Source organism: Micromesistius poutassou (assembly GCF_964030765.1).
Source record: "Micromesistius poutassou genome assembly, chromosome: 11".
Taxonomy (NCBI): Eukaryota; Metazoa; Chordata; class Actinopteri; order Gadiformes; family Gadidae; genus Micromesistius; species Micromesistius poutassou.
This window is the reverse complement of record NC_140281.1, coordinates 559,384-579,118: the sequence shown is the minus strand read 5'-3', so window position 1 is coordinate 579,118 and position 19,735 is coordinate 559,384. Positions and strand designations below refer to the sequence as shown.

General features: G+C 48.0%; 2 protein-coding genes across 2 annotated transcripts in view; both read left to right on the top strand.

Moving 5' to 3' along the window:
- Positions 1-7,152, top strand: LOC311355329 (PI-PLC X domain-containing protein 1-like). The gene is made up of 7 exons (XM_084475090.1): positions 1-244; positions 3,408-3,561; positions 3,964-4,088; positions 4,417-4,548; positions 5,107-5,262; positions 5,771-5,951; positions 6,719-7,152. Exons 2-7 carry the CDS (start codon positions 3,444-3,446, stop codon positions 6,961-6,963), a joined length of 957 nt encoding a protein of 318 aa, XP_084331216.1. The 5' UTR covers positions 1-244; positions 3,408-3,443; the 3' UTR covers positions 6,964-7,152.
- A 48-nt stretch (positions 7,153-7,200) lies between these two features.
- Positions 7,201-19,735, top strand: part of spata20 (spermatogenesis associated 20) — a gene marked incomplete at its 3' end in the record, with an annotated part of 13,581 nt that continues 1,046 nt past the window's right edge. The window contains 12 exon segments of the mRNA XM_084475656.1: positions 7,201-7,631; positions 8,441-8,557; positions 8,649-8,713; positions 9,476-9,630; positions 10,158-10,301; positions 11,295-11,496; positions 11,893-12,023; positions 14,098-14,202; positions 16,041-16,115; positions 18,503-18,715; positions 19,265-19,429; positions 19,431-19,458. Coding sequence (XP_084331782.1) covers positions 7,405-7,631; positions 8,441-8,557; positions 8,649-8,713; positions 9,476-9,630; positions 10,158-10,301; positions 11,295-11,496; positions 11,893-12,023; positions 14,098-14,202; positions 16,041-16,115; positions 18,503-18,715; positions 19,265-19,429; positions 19,431-19,458 — 1,627 coding nt within the window. The 5' untranslated portion in view covers positions 7,201-7,404.

The window sequence follows — 19,735 nt, the reverse complement described above, 5'->3', positions numbered from 1 at the left end:
TTCTTATTGAAATAGCCCCCACACAGACTCAAGCTGTGAGGGTCGTGCATATTTTCGTTTATATCTGGCTTATTAATCTAGTTTATCGAAACACTGCCCACGCAGTCTAACAGACTCACTCGTTGACTCTGACAGACATGCGAGGAAAGAACATGTAACCCTCTCACGAGGACCTGTCAGGATTTAGAAGTAGGGCTTTCCACAGGACCGACCGCCCGCAGCTCTCCCAGCCTTCGCACAAGAGGTAAGTGGCGCATGATACAAAAGGGTTGATGGTGACTAGTCCGGAGAGTGAGGCAACACAAAGAGGTTCAGACTTGTTCCCCGCTTCGTGGCCTGCAGTGGCCTACAGTGTTTAAATATAAGTTTCTTGGAGTATTAATTGACCACAAATTAAACTGGAGATCTCACATTAATCATGTCAAAAAGAAAATGTCCAAAACAATCACTATAGTTTATAGATCCAAAGAATTTTTTAATAAAAAATTACAGTACCTGCTATATTGTTCCCTTATAATTCCATACATGACATTGTGTGGAAGTGTGGGGAAACACTTACAAAACTAATCTCAAGCCCATTTTTCTACTACAAAAAATAATAATACGTATAATTATGGGAGCAGAGTACCTGGAGTCAACCAATGCTTTATTTATAAATTTAAATATATTAAAATTCTGGGATATAGTCAACCTTCAAACCTTATTGATTATATACAAAGCACATCATAATCTCCTCCCAAGATGTTCTCAGAGGCTGTTCGAAATTCAAGAGAGTAAATATGAACTAAGGAACACGGGTATGTTTAAAAAGACATGGGGAAGAACAAAAAGTAAAGAAAACTGTGTTTCTGTGAAAGGTGTCAAATTGTGGAATTGCTGTGATAAGGATTTAAGAATGTGTAGCTCAATCTATGTTTTCAAAAAAATGTTTAAATATAAAACGATAAACAGTTATAAAGAAATTTACTAATTATGTGGTAGCCTATTATATATTAAAATTGAAATAGCACCACCATAGACCCCATATTACATTATTAGTATTATTATTCTTATATAATATAATGGAATACATGAAAGTTTATCTTTTTTATTTTTTTATTTTCTTATTTGTGCATTATCATTCACCGGATGTCATATTGTTTCAATGTAAAACAAAAATTTGCAAAGGATAGGCTATAATAAGCCCTTGGCTTCAGCCTGCTCCTTTTTCTGACATTTTTATTTACCATTATCACAATGAACATTTTCATCGCATTTGTGAAATGAATATGTAAATGTCTCAATGTATATATTAGTCCGAAATAAACCAAACCAAACCAAACGTGTGTAGCCTAAAGTTAGTTTAACCTCATAGGGGCTTAGTGACCTGTGTTGGACCCATAGACCATGTGGCGCTCGCAAGGTCGTAGCTCATTGTCTCATTGGCGGGCCAAATTCTCTGGGCGGGCCAAGCAGAGAAAAGGGAGGTAACATGGTGGCCCCTTATGACGACATATGGGGCCAGGTCCCAAATTGGCGCGTTTGAGTGTTCATTTTTTCAAAGGTGGAGCAGTATACCTACTGCGCGTTTTACACCTAACGCAATTTTTAGCTACTGGGGGACCATAGGGAGGCTAGGGAAACTCATATTAATGTTAGAAAACCTCATAAAGGGAAATTTTCATGCCGTGGGACCTTTACATGAGACCATATGGTGGAGTTAATGAGTGTTCCTCCTCACGACATAATCAGTACGAAACATGGCTGATAATTAGAGTCAAGTCTGTATCGGGAAAGGTCACTCAGACTGATTATGCAAGTGCAGAGCTAAAGGTGTGATGTTATGCCACCAGGCGTGTGTAATTAGCCGTTACAAGCCGTTTTCTGCCTCTCCTTTTGAAAATCGGCCTGTGCCTTAGTGACATCACAAGTGGGCGTGTCCACCTAGATGTGCGGTGGATAGATCAGTCTACCAGCCTACCCAGTGGACTGTAGCAAATGTTGCTTATCTATCCATCTATTACAAAATTTTGTTTAGATTTAAATGTAAAATGTCCAAAACTCTACATACATAAAGCTCACTGAGCCATTCAAACCTATGCATACTTGAAGGAAATTTAAAATTGTGTTACTTTTATGTTCAGTAGATTTTCCATACATGCTGAAAAAATTGTGTTACTTTTATGTTCAGTAGATTTTCCATACATGCTGAAAAAAATTGTGTTACTTTTTGTTATGTTCAGTAGATTTTCAATACTTACTGAAATTCTTTTATTTTTGTCATATTCGGTAAATTTTCAATGCATACTGAAAGGGTATAAATTTTGTGTTATGAAAAACAGAAGTGAATTTTAAAAAGGTTTAACTGTTTACCTATGCTGCTCAATTTTTTGTAGTGTTGATCTTCAACATATGTTGAAAGTATATGAATTTTATGTTTTGTGCCTAGAAGTGTTTTGACAAAATTTCCATTGATGAATACTTATGTCTTTATGATTATGCCTTTATGACCGTATGACATATTGATTGTATTGTGTGGTGTTGATGTTGATGTTGATGATTGTTCCATGGTAACCAACCCATGGGTATATGCATATTTTCTTTTTTTGCTTTTTACTTTTCCTACTTTATATGGTCAGTAGTGATTATGGCTTGTAGAATGGTCATCTGAGATGACCAAGGAGGGAATTGTAACATATTTCAGCCATAATATTCTCCCATAGCCACAATACTGAGTAAACATAACATAAGCCTTAAGACTGCTGCACAACCAGGGGGCGGGCTTTTAAAGCCACAGAACACGCCCACCTCTACCTTCTTATTTAACTCGGACTCCGCCATTTTAGGGCAGAATCTCTTGGGCGGCGTATCGATTAGATGTAAAGCTTAGAGACGCTCCACGCGTGTTATATACGATCCCTCTCCTTTTGTTTCATAGACGATAGACAATAGACCAATAACCTTAACCAAATAAAGTGAGTTAAAAGCAATCCTGTCTCGGCGGCCTTTCCTGGACTAAAATTCATTTCAACACATCCTACATCAAACAAATATTGCGTTGTGAGGCAAAGTATGAATATGTATAAGGACAAATATTACGTGGAAGTGGAAGTTTAGAAAGGGTGATATGTTTTTCGCATTTTCTGCCATTGCTATTTATAGTCCTCTCTTGTCTGTGAAGCAGGCTATCACATTTCAAACTGGTATTTTGATGACAAAGGTGTGGCAGTGTACCTGGAACCTGGTAGTTTCAACCTGCCGCCGAATCTCTGGTCACACAAAGCCAGCGCTGCGGTGGACATTCTTCAACACACACCGGAATGGCTGGAATTCACAAGGCACTGAAGGGTGGGTCAGTCCACCTTCAGTCGCACATGCAGTCCAACCTGCAACAGCTGTGATCGTTTCTTTTTTTAATTCTCATCAAGGTCGTAAATTATAATTGACACCAAATCATCGTTTTGATGGCTGAGTCGACACCCCAGGGGGGCGGGACGACGGAAGGCAACGACAACTCTGACTGGATGTCCAAACTGCCACCAAGACTGCAATGCGTTTCCCTGTGGACTCTGGCCATCCCAGGTAGGCTACAGTACGACGTGACGACCGTGTTTGTGTTGTCGTCCAGCTAGCCTTGCAGGCTAACAGAGGCAGCATAGACTTAGAACGCAGAATGCTCACCGGAAGGAGGGATCCCCCACTCTGCGTTCCTTCTCAGGATTTCTTCCTTGCTAATTAAGGGAGTTTTTTCTTGCCCTCTGGGGGGCTAGGGTCGGGGGGGGGGGGGGGGGGGTCTTTGAGACTGCACCTGTGATGAAGGGATGTGCAAATCAAATTGAATTGAATGGCCTAATGAATAAATGTAATAATTATTTATAATTAGCCTACTTATTATACATGAGTATTACACAAGTGATGCAGCCTCAGTGAACTGTAATGACGGCGAGTGTGTGCGTATAATGGATGTGTGTTGTGTGCTCACAGGCAGCCATGACACCATGGCTTATGACCTGGACATGGACTCCTCCATCGTGGAGCCGGACTCACTGGTGCCCCTGAGCAATCTGCACTACGTGCGTGCTTTGGTATACAAATGGGCGACCACTCAGGTCAGATCAACGTCTATCATAGTTCACTCTTAGACTCTGCATAACCCCTCCCCCCTTCTTTGTAGAGAACCAAAAAAACAGCTTTGCTCTTCAGATGCTATAAAGTACTGAATAATATCCTCAAGATGGGATTAGTCACGTAAAGTAGGCAACAGTCAAAGTCAGGTGCCCTTTCTGTTTAGTGTTCAGGGTTTGGTTCCTGAATTTAAGATGCAAACTTCACTGTTATTTTATTTTATTTTATTCATTACTGTCGCAACCACGCAGTATTCAAGCAATACAAAACAACCTCCATCCTCTTATTCACCGATGTCTGTTTGCAACACAGGAGCTGAACATAGGTCAACAGCTGGACGCGGGGGTTCGGTTCCTCGACATGAGGGTGGCACGGAAACCCGACGAGACGCACCCCACCCGCACCTACTTCTACCACGGCCTGTACACCCACAGCGAGGTGGAGGTGAGGCTTCACCCGAGGTGTCTGATTGGCTGAACGGGGTCCAATGGGGGCGGGACGGGACGGCGATCAGAAGGAACGGTTGATCCGTTTGTGATTTGTTCGGGGGTGGTTTGAGTGACCCGCTGGCGGTTAGGTACAACATGGATCAGATCCCAACGGTGATTCTGTTGGGTCACGCTTCAGTGGGACAGTTTGTAGAGGAAGTTAGAGATTCTGAATATGAAAGAAAACTGAATGGCATCGATCTCTTCATCTGTGAAAGCTATCACTTTCTGGTTCCCTGCATTACGGTTTGCTAAATAAGTTTATAATATAATCAAGCTTTTGTAACAAGACACAAAAATAGCTTTAAAAAAAAAAAAGGAAATGTTTCCTTCATTATAATGTCTTTAAGGCCTGTGATGTTCGCAGACTGATGATGAAATAGAAATGAAACCGTGTCGGGGGAAATGAGTGAAAAGGTTTGCGTATCAATAATTAAAGTTTGGGATTCCAACTCTGATGAAATACCACAGAAGAAGAACATTGAACCGCCGCGTGATGCGGACCTTTGTTTAGACCGTCCTCAGGGCCGTCAGCGACTGGGCCGCGGGCCACCCCACTGAGGTCCTGGTCCTGGCCCTGTCCCACTTCAAGGGGATGGGGACCCAACACCACCAGCACCTCATCCTCTTCATCACACAACTGTTTGGGGCCAAACTCGTCCTGGCCACGGTAAACGTCACGACGTGGGAAATGTACTGTTGTGGAAGTTAGGAGATACCTTATGCATACAATATGTATACTTTGTGTTACATTTATAGTCAGGGAATTCTATCCAAATCAATTTACAATAAGTACATTTGTCAGAAGAAAGAGAAACAATATATCACTGTCGGTACAGTAAGGATGTTCATAGAACACAATCGCTAGGTTAACCCATTCCCCGTATACAACAAAGATAGGATAAGATGCTACACGATGCTAAATACTATATTTAGTATAGTTTTAAGTGCCAGGACGTACAACATACAAAAAGTGTGTACATTAAGTGCCAGGACGTACAACATACAAAAAATGTGTACATTAAGTGCCAGGACGTACAACATACTATAAGTGTGTACATTAAGTGCCAGGACGTACAAACATACAATAAGTGCGTACATTAAGTGCCAGGACGTACAACATACAATAAGTGCGTACATTAAGTGCCAGGACGTACAACATATCTTCCCGCCAACAGGACCAGCCTACCCTGCGGTTCTGCTGGGATTCGGGTCAGCACATCCTCATCTCCTATGACTACCCGGGTGTCCACCCGCAGATGTGGGGGAAAATCCCCTACTTCTACGGAGACACAATGGTCCCCTCCGAAGTGGTGACTGCTCTGGACGAGAAGCTGCGCACTGAAACTCCTCTAAACTGTACGTTATCCTCTGGACAGAGGCTTCCAGTCATACTGCTGCTGCTGCTGTTGCTGTGCTCTCGATTTGACTCAGTTTCACCTTTAAAAGGTCCCATGACACGCCACCAGGTGTGAGTGTGATTAGCCGTCACAAGCCGTTTCGGAAATCTGCCCCTTATGACATCACAGGTGGGCGTGTCCACCTAGGTGTGTGATGGATAGATGAGCTAACGTTTGCTACGGTCCACCGGGTAGGCAGCTGGTAGATTCATCTATCCAGCAACACATCTAGGTGGACACGCCCACTTTTGATGTCATAAGGGGCAGATTTCCAAAACGGCTTGTAACGGCTAATCACACTCACACCTGGTGGCATGTCATGGGACCTTTAATGTCCAACCAGACATTGAGTTCACATAAATGACACATAATATAAAAACTAACAACACAAGAATGACCAGCACGAACAGCAGTTTAAGAGGTAGTTCAGAGGAAGGGATTTGTGGAATTTGATATTTAACGTGTAATAAGTGCAACATCATTTCCAGTGACACACTGGTAACAGCAGTGGTTATGGTTCACATAGTCAGAAATGTACACTCGCTGTACAAAACCGGTGGGAATTAGTGAGATATGGAAATATGTTCCACGACACTAATTATGTTCGGTATAGCTGTCACAGAACTCTTTTATTATTCCAGGGTTTGCTTTTGTCGTCATCAAAGCACCTCGACTCCCGAGCTGTGTTCCGCTCTGATGGCGTTTGTTTGTCTCTGTGGTCGTCAGACTTGTTTGTGTGCGGTCTGAACCTGACCTTGCCGGACAGCATGGGGGCGGTGCAGTACCTGTCCAAGACCCTCCGGAGCGTGACGCTGAAGGGGCTCCCCGCTCTGCTGGACTGGGTGAACAGGCAGCGTCCCGGGCCCGGCGACAACCACGTCAACATCATCGCCTCCGACTTTGTGGATCTCCTCGACTTTGTCTCCACGGTCGTTAAACTCAACGGCAAACTGAACTTGACGGACGATTGAGATCTAGCCTACTTATGTATTTTTTTTTATTTTTTTTTAGATTAGATAACACTTTATTAAACATTATTATGAATTATTTTAATAGGCCTACACAAGCAAAGTAAGTGTGAAAGATGTATATACTTTTCACGAAATGTAACGTGAAATGTATGCGTAAAAATGTATTTAAAGAGATATATGCATCTTGAATATTTTTGCAAGCTCATTGTTATTCATTCGTCATGAACTGCCTACATGCACACGCACGCGCATATACGCACACACTGCTCTGGCCACAGTGCCATCGTGTGGCGGAATCGTTGAACTGCATGCACGGTGGGACATGCCCCCGCCCGGGACATGTTTGTCCCGTGTCACGGTGACACGGCGAGTCCTCCTCAGAGTGAATAAGCAGACTGAGTAGACAGCTTACCCCCGGTTTACATCAGGTGTCCCGATAGGATGTTAAGACTGGCCCGGGGCCGGTCGGTGTCACAGAGTAGCTTAGCCCGCCTGCTTAGCAGAGCCGCTCTAGGAGCAGACGGTGTCCAGCAGCAGCAGACCCCAGAGAGACAAGTCAGGGGGTTCGGACACACACACCACCACCACCACCTCCTCCTCCAGCACCCAGCGGGACGCGACAGGACTCTGCTCCCGGAGCCAGCGTCGGCCGCCCGCTTCAGCTTCAGGTAAAGACTCTCTCTGCTTGCGGGTCTCCCGGTACCACAACGTGTTTTAAGTCTGACCTCGGGATTCAAACCGAAGAACCTCCACCCCCGTGAGAGACACTGAGTGTCGTCGCACAGCGGCTTGTGATTACGTGAAGGTGAAAGGGTTGTGCAGGGCTTGCTGTGCGTCCCGTGGCTAACGGTTAGCCGCATGCTAATGTTGTGAAAGTGGAGAGCAGGAGGCGGTCTGTCCATGAGGCTGTCTGTCCTCCATGAGTCTGTCTGTCTGTCTGTCCATGAGTCTGTCTGTCTGTCCATGAGGCTGTCTGTCCTCCATGAGGCTGCCTGTCCGTGAGGCTGTCTGTCCATGAGCCTGTCTGTCTGTCCATGAGTCTGTCTGTCTGTCCGTGAGGCTGTCAGTCCTCCATGAGGCTGTCTGTCCTCCATGAGGCTGTCTGTCCGTGAGGCTGTCTGTCCATGAGGGTGGGTCGGCTAACTGTGAGCCTGGCTGCTGATGTTGTGAAGTGGAGAGGAGCAAGGTTACATCTAGTCAAGCCTCAACATCCTCTATTAGTATATGATGTTGCTGTACCGACAGCGATGTATTGTTTCTCTTTCTTCTGACAAGTGTACTTATTGTAGGTCACTTTGGGTAAAAGCGTCTGCTAAATGCCCTCAATGTGAATGTAATGAATGTTTCTATATTTGTAGGCTACTGTGTTGATTGCATTTGAATCCACGTGGATACATAATAATAAATATGTGTTGCAATAAAGTGAACTATAAGCGAGTTGAACAGATTGTCGTTGTTGTGGTTTTGTGTCCCCCAGTGTGAGGATGGCCTCTGGGACTCCTCCCCCTCCCCCCACCCCCCCAAAACACACCAACCGACTCTCGCAGGAGAAGTCCCCCTATCTGCTGCAGCACGCCCACAACCCGGTGGACTGGTGAGGGCTTTGGATCCACGTGCTCCTGGACACTTTGTTTACGGTGTCAGAGGTTATTATGGCTCAAATCCCGTTCTTGTCTTCGTCTAAGGTACGCTTGGGGACAGGATGCCTTCGACCGGGCTAAACAGGAAGACAAACCCATCTTCCTGTCAGGTAAACTATTATTTACATTTTACATTCAGGGCAGGATTCCTTTTATCATACACACCAACAGAGTCAACCATATGGTCCTCATTTCTATAAATGGTCCTCATTTCTATAGCGCTTTTATCCAAAGCGCTTTACAGTGTTGACTGACATTCACCCATTCATGCACACATTCACACACCGACGGCGGAGTCGACCACGCAGGGCGACAGCCAGCCGGGTCAGGAGCAGTCAGGGTGAGGGCGTCTCGCTCAGGGACACCACGACCCAGCAACCTTGCGGTTACCAGCAAACCCGCTCTACCTCCTGAGCTAATGCCGCCCCAACCATGCAAGCCTGTCTGCATGGAGCAGTCAGGGTGAGGTGTCTTGCTCAGGGACACCTTTGACAGACAGCCGGGGTTCGAACTAGCAACCTTCCGTTCACCCCACACCAACCCACTCTACAAACTATATATGTTATAGAAACTATTATTTAAAGGGGTATGGCACTTTAAAGATAGCGCTGAGCATTGTGTAGCATCTTATCCTAGCTATCTCTGTTGTACATCCTTACTATACTGACACAGCGATATATGTTGTTTCTCTTTCTTCTGACAAATGTACTAACTTGACTTTATTGTAAGTCACTTTGGATAAAAAGCGTTTGTGTGAATGCCCTAAATGTAAATGTAAATGCGTGATCACATGGTCAATTTCCTGTATGTTTATACATGCGTGACGATGTGAACACACGCGGTGTTGCTCTTGTCCTGTGCTCTGATCCCAGTGGGCTACTCCACCTGTCACTGGTGCCACGTGATGGAGCGCGAGTCCTTTGAGGACGAGGAGATCGGACGGCTGCTCAGTGACAACTTTGTCTGCATCAAAGTGGATCGGGAGGAGCGGCCCGACGTGGACAAGGTCTACATGACCTTCGTACAGGTGAGCACGTCTGTATTTAATTCATTCATTCATTCATTCATTCATTCAGCAGGCGCGCTTTCATCTCAGGGCGCTTGTAAGGGATGCTGAGAATCAAGCATGAATCAAGGAACACACTCACACTCACACACACACACACACACACACACACACACACACACACACACACACACACACACACACACACACACACACTGCACTTAAAGGGCCTCTTTTATGCCACCAGGGGTGAGTGTGATCAGCCGTTGCAAGCCGTTTGAAAATCTGCCGTTTCCTGCACCTAAGTGGAGGTATCCACCAAGATGTATGATCGATAGATAAGCAACCTTGCTCCAGTCCACTGGGAAGACTGGTAGACTGAACTTTCCAGTGTACATCTAGGTGGACACGCCCACTCGTGCTGTCACCGGAACACAGGAAAAGGCATATTTTAAAAACTGCTTGTATTGGCTGATCACACCCCCACCTGGTGGTAAAACAGGACCCCTTTAACTCTTACAGTAACCCGCTGTGTGTCTGGTCCCCAGGCAACGAGTGGAGGGGGCGGATGGCCTATGAGTGTGTGGCTGACCCCTGACCTTCGACCTTTCATCGGGGGCACGTACTTCCCTCCCAGAGACGCTGGAAGGCGACCGGGACTCAAGACGGTCCTCACAAGAATCATGGAGCAGGTCAGGTGACTGCGGAGTGCTTTGCTGCTTGGTGTTGTCTGAAGGTGTCCAAAACATTGCTTTTGTTGCAGTTGATTTTGTTTTTAACTTGTAATATAAATAATTGAATAACTTATAAATAATTTAATCACTCAACAAATTCTAGTCCTGCAAATGAACACAAGTAGGATGTTTTAAAAAATAGTTCTGATGTTTCCCGTCTCAGTGAACAGAGAAAACTTTGACAAGTTTTCGCCGCTTTTTCAAAAGTGTAATTGTTCCTTATTTATTTTATGGTTAACCGGCCAGCACCCCATCACCGATTTAAAATGTTTTGCATGTCTGTCTGTCTGTCTGTCTGTCTGTCAATTATGGCACCCACTGCACTCCTGACCATCTCTGTAAGCCTGGATCCCCCACTCTGCGTTCCTTCTCTAGATTTTTTCCGGGAGTTTTTCTTAAGGGAGTTTTTTCTTTCCCTCTGGGGGGGGGGGGGGGTCATAAACACGGCCTGTTCAGCCCTTTGAGGCTGTACCTGTGATTAAATAACCTGACTCTCGCCAGATGACTTTCGTTCCGCCTGGCTCCACTCATCCATCTGGGATCGCTCCCGTTGGGAGGTATTTGGGGACTACCAGAAAATGGTAGAGCCAATCAGGACCGCCGGGGCGGGATTTTTATAGATGTAGACGTAGCGGAGAAGCGACTTGTTTTGATTCAGACAACAATGGCGGCTCGCATCGAGGAAGCAAAGCGTCACGGGGTTGGTTTTCGATGTGAGCGGTTGAAGTTGCACGTCAATGAAGATGACGGACAAGTGGTTTATCCAATCATATGCAAGGACTTTTGATAAGGCCCAGCCTTCTAAAGCGCCTCTCCAATGGAGCGATCCCAGATGGATGAGTGGAGCCAGGCACAACGAAATTCATCTAGCGAGAGTCAGGTTAGTGATTAAGGGCTGTACAAATACAATTTAATACAAGTTCTTCCACTCTTCCACGTGTGGTCCTCCAGTGGCAGACCAACCGGCCCACGCTGGAGTCCAGCGGCGAGCGCGTCATGGAGGCTCTGAGGAAGGGCACCGCCATCGCCGCCAGCGCCGGAGAGGCCCCGCCCCCGGCCCTGGACGTAGCCAATCGCTGCTTCCAGCAACTGGCCCACTCCTATGAGGAGGAGTACGGGGGCTTTAGGGACGCGCCCAAGTTCCCCACACCAGGTGGGACGGACGGGCACACACGCCCACACACCCACACACACTCACTCTCTCTCTCTCTCTCTCTCTCTCTCTCTCTCTCTCTCTCTCTCTCTCTCTCTCTCTCTCTCTCTCTCTCTCTCTCTCTCTCTCTCTCTCTCTCTCTCTCTTCTTTGTACTGGTCTATACTCTGACTCTATCGGCTCATTTATCACGTTGTTGCGTTGCTCTCCTCATGGTTGTGTTGGGAGCCGCCACAGAGCTCCTCACACAAGACGTGTCAAACCTTGGTTTTCGTCAGCCTAGGTTACGATATATTAACGTGGATTTGTGATGTTACAGAACTACGACTCTCGTGTTGGCCACAACATATCCCATGATGCATTCTGATGACCCCCCCTCCCCGTGGTCCCCCTCCAGTGAACCTGATGTTCCTGATGTCGTACTGGGCCCTGAACCGCTCCACCACTGAGGGGGCGGAGGCCCTCCAGATGACCCTGCACACCCTCCGCATGATGGCCCTGGGGGGCATCCACGACCACGTGGCTCAGGTGGGCCCTGCTCTATAAACTACAGGAGGCTCAGTAAGGCCCTGCTCTATAAACTACAGGAGGCTCAGTAAGGCCCTGCTGTATAAACTACAGGAGGCTCAGTAAGGCCCTGCTCTATAAACTACAGGAGGCTCAGTAAGGCCCTGCTCTATAAACTACAGGAGGCTCAGTAAGGCCCTGCTGTATAAACTACAGGAGGCTCAGTAAGGCCCTGCTGTATAAACTACAGGAGGCTCAGGTGGACCCTGCTCTATAAACTACAGGAGGCTCAGTAAGGCCCTGCTCTATAAACTACAGGAGGCTCAGTAAGGCCCTGCTCTATAAACTACAGGAGGCTCAGTAAGGCCCTGCTCTATAAACTACAGGTGGTTCAGTAAGGCCCTGCTCTATAAACTACAGGTGGTTCAGTAAGGCCCTGCTGTATAAACTACAGGAGGCTCAGTAAGGCCCTGCTCTATAAACTACAGGAGGCTCAGGTGGACCCTGCTCTATAAACTACAGGAGGCTCAGTAAGGCCCTGCTGTATAAACCCTGTGACTCTTTTTTTTTTTTTTTTGACATGTAAAAGAAAAACAGAAACTAACGAAAGAAGAATAGAAAGAAAATAATGATGTTATACAAAATAGAAAACATAATTAGATACATAAATGACAAACACTTGCGGATTGGAATGACATACCACCACCAAAGCTGGTATTAAGCATTTCATTTACATCTGCTTTCATGTTTCATTATATAACTCCTGTTTTACCAAGATCTAGCTCGAATATGGAGTGAAGAGGTTGTTGGACATCGAATGTGGAGATGGGGTGTTCTGGCCGTCGTTGATAAGAACAGCAGCGTCCGAGGCAGTCTCTGCATGACGCTATCAGGCTGCAGTCTCTGTAGCTACAGTATGTGTGCGCTGAGTTGAATACATTTGTCCCACATCTCTTGCTATAAAAGACTTGTGTGCGATCCTAAAATGCACTCCCACACTCCCCTCCCCTCCCCCCACCCCGATCCCACTTCTCAAATGTATAAAACATTTATAGACTTGGTCTTCCTTGGAGTTAAGGAGAAGCTGAACTTATTCAAACAGGCAGTTCTGCATTGCAGCTGTAGCAGCAGTGCTCAGTGAGACTGTCTCCACTCAGCCGCCTCCCACTGCGCCGGGCTCTGGCGGTGAGTGAAGCACAGGCAGGGCGGGGCTAGGAAGGTCTGCCGACAGGTTGAGGAGCCAATGGGAGTTAGGAGATTTAGTCACATGCTTTTGAATGCTTTTCATTTGTTCAATATTTGTAAAAGCTTCAGACTGACGCAAAGGGTGAGCAATGCCATGGCTTTAAGAATTACGGAGACGAGGTTTCTGCCCAACTGTGAAGATATGCTTGTTGTTCTATAGGTTTTTTTTTTAACTTGGTATACTAAAGGATTTAAAGAATTGAAATTTAACTGATGAATTCATATTTGAACTACATGCATATACTTTCTCTCTCTGTCTCTCTCCTTCTGTCTCTCTGTCTCTGTCTCTCTCTGTCTCGCTCCCCTTCTGTCTCTCTCTCTCCCCTCTCTCTCTCTTGTCCGTCCATATAAAATAGTCTTGACCACTTAACACTCTTAGAATAGCAACCACTCTTTGATTCTGAAGTGCCGGTACTTTGCATCACAGCAGCGATCTAAGGCCGTTGTAATCCCCTGTGGAAGAGAACCTCATCTGTAATCAGCCTGACGGGTTTAGAGCGGACACTTAAAGATGGACTGAAATAAACAAAGTCTGAATGCGGTCTCACACTCACTAGGGGCGGCACGAGGCTCAGGAGGCCGAGCGGGTCGGCTGGTAACCGGAAGGTTGCTAGTTCGGTCCCCGGCTCCTCCTAGCCGGGAGTGTCGAGGTAGTCCTTGAGCGAGACGCCCTCACCCTGACCGCTCCTGACCAGCTGGCTGTCGCCCTGCGTGGCTGACTCCGCCGTCGGTGTGTGGATGTGTGCACGAATGGGTGAATGTGAGGTGATGTTGTGCAGCGCTTTGAGTGGCCGCTGGTCAGCAAAGCGCTGGATTAATGCAGGCCATTTACCGTTGACCGTTCCCTCAGGGGTTCCACCGGTACTCGACCGACGCGTCCTGGCACGTGCCGCACTTCGAGAAGATGCTGTACGACCAGGCCCAGCTGGCCGTGGCCTACGTCACCGCCTTCCAGGTGGGTGTTGGTTCTCTCCTGGTCTCCTGTGTGCTTTAATGGTCAGAGGAAATACACCCACACACACACTGGTGTTGTGATGGGGTAGATTCACAGATGTAAAGAGATGTAGACATGCATCTGACGTAGAAGTTGATGACTAAAACAAAAGCATATAACTGTATACTATTATTACTACTAATATTAACTTGGGAGGGAAGGAAGTCGGCAGGGACCTCATGATACAATGTTGAAATGATTCAGTAAAGATTGCACTTCATAAAATATTTCGATATGATATTACTACTTTTTTGCAACTTTTTTGTGTTTTGAGTCATGGTTTAGTATCTAAAGGTCCGCAGAGAATGTGTCAAACAAAACATAACATAGTTTATGCAGATTTACCATCGGCCAATACTCTGTAGCGCCCTCTGTGGGGCGACACTCGTATTCTTCCGCTCAGGTTTGAGCAACGATTTCCCCCCCAAATCCCATTATTACAAACGTATCGTCACACGCTGCACAGGAACACAATGAGGAGCTGTCGGGAACGGAAACGACGCCAGCGATTCCATTCCAGGCTCCCTAGAAACGTAAATTGATCTGAATGGAGCATAGTGCCAGCATTGAAAACCAGCGGAGACCATTAACCATGCTACCAGACAATAGCCGTGGTCTGTCATCGGGAGCACCCTGAGTGTGTCTCGGTTAATCACCCCATTGTTCGCTCTGACGCGTGACATTGACCAATCGGCGATATTCGATTCAGCTCCCTTTTTTCTGCCAAACACCCGTTCCTCCGTGCTGACCCACGCTGATAGGACCGGCCGATAGGACCGCACGCGGCCGCGTAAACAGACCGCCCACCCACCTCCCCGCGCTGATACGGAGCACCGCGATAAGACCATCTGTTGAAGCCGTGTAAACATCTGCATTGTGCTCCGTTGTGGGTGATATCCGCTATCAGATATCAAGGGTTCAGTTCGAGGGCCATACCATGTCACTACCCTCCCTGCCCGTTAAGACGGGGTGGTTCGGACATGCCGACGGCCCTGGGTAGAACCGCTCCGTCACACAACACCGTTAGGAAATAGGTGTTCAACGTCGTCGAGTTCAGAGACGGGGAGCGGAGATTCCTCCGATACTGCCCGAAATGGCAGTGAGACACTGCCGTCATCGTAGAGAACCCTTCAATAACAAGAGGTGCTCTTAGTTGTTGCGATGCTTGATGTTGTATCGGTTCAGGTATCAAGTGCAGGAATCGGAATCGGTATCGGAAAATCTCTAGTTTAATTTGGACACGAACACGCAAGATGCACGCAAGCGATGTTTAAATAAATAAGTGAATGTAAAAGCAGGTTGCTACACGCCACCTGGCTGCCACACCCCTGCACCTCGGTGACTACTACACCCCTACACCTCGGGGACTTCAACAGGCCTCCTCCAGACAGACGGACACAGGGTGGCGCGGTCGGAGAGCTGGTTTACTGTAGTCGTTTGATAGATAACGATGCTGGTGCTCCTTGTTGCCATGGAGGAGCCATCTCTCCCCGAGTGCGTGTGGGGATGGCTGGACTAACCTGCACTACACACTGAGGGCTCAATGTGCAACAGGTGTGCAGCAGCCTCACCCAGCCCCGGAGTCCAATCGGACTCGGCCAGGTGAGGCTGCCTCGACCGGCCGTCGTCCACACTCTCTCCAACAGCTGGCCAGTGGTTTGATATGGCGCTTCCCGGAACGCCATGCTACCCTATGTGGGCGTATGTAAATGATATAAAGCATTGTGGTTGAGGTTGGCCCCATGCGGTGGGTACCCCGCTACACAGGTGCATTCTGGGATGTTCTTGGTGTGTTTCAGGTGTCAGGGGAGCAGTTCTTTGCGGACGTGGCCAGGGACATTCTGGTCTACGTCTCGAGAGACCTGAGTGACAAGGTGAGCCATGCCTTCCCTTGTTAGCACACTGTGTGTGTGTGTGTGTGTGTGGGTGTGCGTGCGATCGCGATTGCAAGTGAGCGCACATCAATCACACGGAGACCTTCCCACTCAGTTGACCTGACCTTACCTCATATGTGTGTCACTGTATTCTTTTGCCAAAGAAGATAGTAATTGGAAATATATAATGAACCGCCTCTAATAATGTGTCTGGGTGCATCCCGTGGGCGTGTGTGTGTGTGTGTGTTTGAGGTCAACCAGCTGCCTGGGTTTTTACAAAGTGCCTCACGTCCTCGTTGGCTCACATGCTCGTTGGCTCACATGCTCTCCCTCCCTCCCTCTCTCTCTCTCTGGGTCAGCCCAGACTCTACATGCGTGGCAGACATTTTTTTGATTGATGACTGGACGGCACCGAGGGGCACACGCAATTAAGAAGCGTGCTCTTTGTGATCGTTACATTCTCCAAGATTTATTATGTAATTATTCGGCAATTAGGTATCACGGCGTGGGAGTCATTTCTCCGGGCCGGATATTGCGTGTCAGCTCTTGCTGTGTCGGCGGAAGCGTTTCTCACAGGGTTACCTGGAAATAGGTGGCGTTCCTCCTGGAATAACGCGTTGTACATGTTTGTATTAGGGGTGGGAATCTCCTGGCACCTCACGATTTGATTCGATTCTGATTCAGAGGTCAACGATTCGACTCTAAAACGATTATCGATGCATTTCGATGCAAACAAAAAATGTTTTGTACATTTCCATGCGTGATTTTCAAAAATATATATACATCTGAGTTTGCTACTCAGAGTTTACTAATCACTTCCTACTTTTGTGATTATCATTAAAGACAATCAACAGATTTACCTTGAATTACCTTGTCTCATATTTTATATTAGATAAAGTTGGTTCTCTGCGCAGAGAACCCGCAGGCAGAAACAAGTTTTCTGTAGCGCTCTGCAGCAGGCGAACAGAATGTTGCAGCAGGCGTACAAGTTTAATTTAATTTATTAACTTATCTGCATCGAGGGGGAATCGTACTAGAGAGAGCTCTAGTCTCATGCACCTTTTAAGAAAATTAATAAGAATTCTTTGCTTTCATGAATAAGCATCTAGCCGTATGTATATTAGGAATATAGCGATGTCGGCCTGATTTTATTAAACGCTGACAACGGGCGACAACAGTTCGGTCCAATTAAGGGAAAACCCAGCATGGGTAAAGGAACTCTTTTGATTGGCTTAGAAACCGAGTGTTTCGTTTTGAGTACGCCCCCCTGGTGGTCCCCTTAGGGAGTGTAGGTTACATGTAATCAGATGTAGCTCACCAAGGAGAGGGATAACCGGTCCAGAGGCTCCTGAACACGCTGAAATCACTCCTCTTTAGTTTGACTGAAGTGTTGCTATCCCAAGAGAGACGTCCCAACATTCACACGGGCCGGCATGCACTGACTGCTCTCTCTCAGTGTGCACATTGTCAGTGTTATCTGACTGATCTAATGTGACTTGTTTTTCTCTGCATTAAGAACCATTGTAAGGCCCATCGTCCAATGAGCTCTGCAGCTGTTGAAAGGAAGTCTAGAGTGTGATAACATCGTTCACTCTAACAGGACGACAGCAGCCATAATAGTGCCGCCGTCTGCACTCAAAACATTAGCTCTTCAAGCTGTTTCGTGGGGTTACTTTTATGCTTGATAGTAGATGGCAGTTCTTTGGCTCCACCTTAACAAACACTAAAAATTTCAAGTTTGGCCCAGAACTGCTTGCACTGAGAATCCTCTAAAGGGTTAGTTAGAACTAACCCTCACCCCTAAACCCCCTTCTCCAGCTGAGACGGCTCCGTTCTGGTCTCATGAGAAGTTCAACTTTTCCGTGTTTTTTGAGTGGACAATCCAAGTCAATCCGCTCTATTCCGGCTAGAGTCTTGTGTCCAGGGTGCTAGTTCTCTGCTGACTGCGTCCCCCAGCAGCAGGTGCAAACCTAACGTGGGTTCATCGCTCCTAGCCTCCTACACAACCCAGCGCGTACGTTCTACGTTCTGAAGCCTCGAGGACCGTCAAGACCCTTCAGGACCTCAGGTCGCACTCTGAGACCTAGGCCCGGGCGATATGGCTGAAAGACATATCGAGATATAACGTGATCATTTTGATCGATGTGATAATTTCAGGAATTAGCATGCTGGATTTAAACACTTCTGTTCAACACTTCATATGACCTTCCACTGTTCTTCATTGATAAATACTAAATAAAGTATCGATATATGTCGATGCAACAACGAAACACATAAATATTGTAAACAAGTGTGAAACCGTGTTTGTGCAACAAACCCATGTCGCATTAGTTGACCTTAACCCTGACCTTGACCCTAACCTTTTGACCCCCACACTCCCTCCACAGTCCGGGGGCTTCTACAGCGCGGAGGACGCCGACTCGGTGCCGGCCGGGGGGGGGCCGGAGAAGCGGGAGGGGGCGTTCTGCGTGTGGACGGCGTCGGAGCTGCGGGAGCTGCTGGGCGAGGTGCTGCCGGGCTCCACCGGCCCGGCCAGCCTGGCCGACGTCGTCATGCACCACTACGGGGTCCGCGAGCAGGGCAACGTGGACGCAGAGCAGGTGGGTGACAACGCCTGGGGAGGGGGGGGGGTGACACCACCGCGGGGGGGGGGGGGAGTGACACCCCCGTGGGGGGGCTGGGTTGGGGGGGTGACACCACCGCTGGGGGGCTGGGAGGGGAGGTGCAGGGCAACGTGGACAACGTGGACAACGCCTGGGGAGGGAGGAGGGAGGAGGGGGTGACACCACCGCGGGGGGGGGGGGGTGACACCACCGTGGGGGGCTGAGCTGAGCTGGGTGGGGCGGGGGGGGGGGTGACACCGGTGGAAGGGGGCGGGGGGTGACACCACCGCTGGGGGGCTGGGAGGGGGGGGGTGTGACACTGCTGCGGGGGGGGGTGACACTGCTGCAGGGGGGGGGGGTGACAACACCGCAGGGGGGCTGGGGGTGGACTCCTGCGTTTGGATGTTGATGTGGTTCTCTGCCGTAGGCGTTATTGTGAGGCTTGATTGATGACAAGGGGATAAAACACATACACACACACACACACACACACACACTGCTCACCTTCACCTCGTCTATAACCCTCCACCCCCCCCTGTCCTCCAGGACCCCCATGGTGAGCTGCAGGGCCAGAACGTCCTCATCGTCCGCTACTCGGTGGAGCTGACGGCCGCCCGCTTCGGCCTCAGCGTCGCCACGGTGACCGAGCTGCTGGCCGCCGCCAGGGCCAAGATGGCGGTCGTGCGGAGCGGCCGGCCACGCCCACATCTGGGACACCAAGATGCTGGCCTCGTGGAACGGTGAGGGAGGGGGCGACGTCTGCAGCGTGCGTCAACGGCAACGCAGACCCGACACAAACCACCGCCGTTGCTCAATTATAAACTTGCTTTGCGAGTGCAATATGATCGATAACAAGATCCAGGAAAACGCACGCACACACGCACACATGCACAGCACACGCACACATGCACGCACGCACGCACACACACGCACACGCGGGGGCAAAACCGCAATTTGAGTCACCAGAACCCCCCCCCAGGTCTCTCTCTCTCTCTTTCTCTCTCTTTCTCTCTCTCT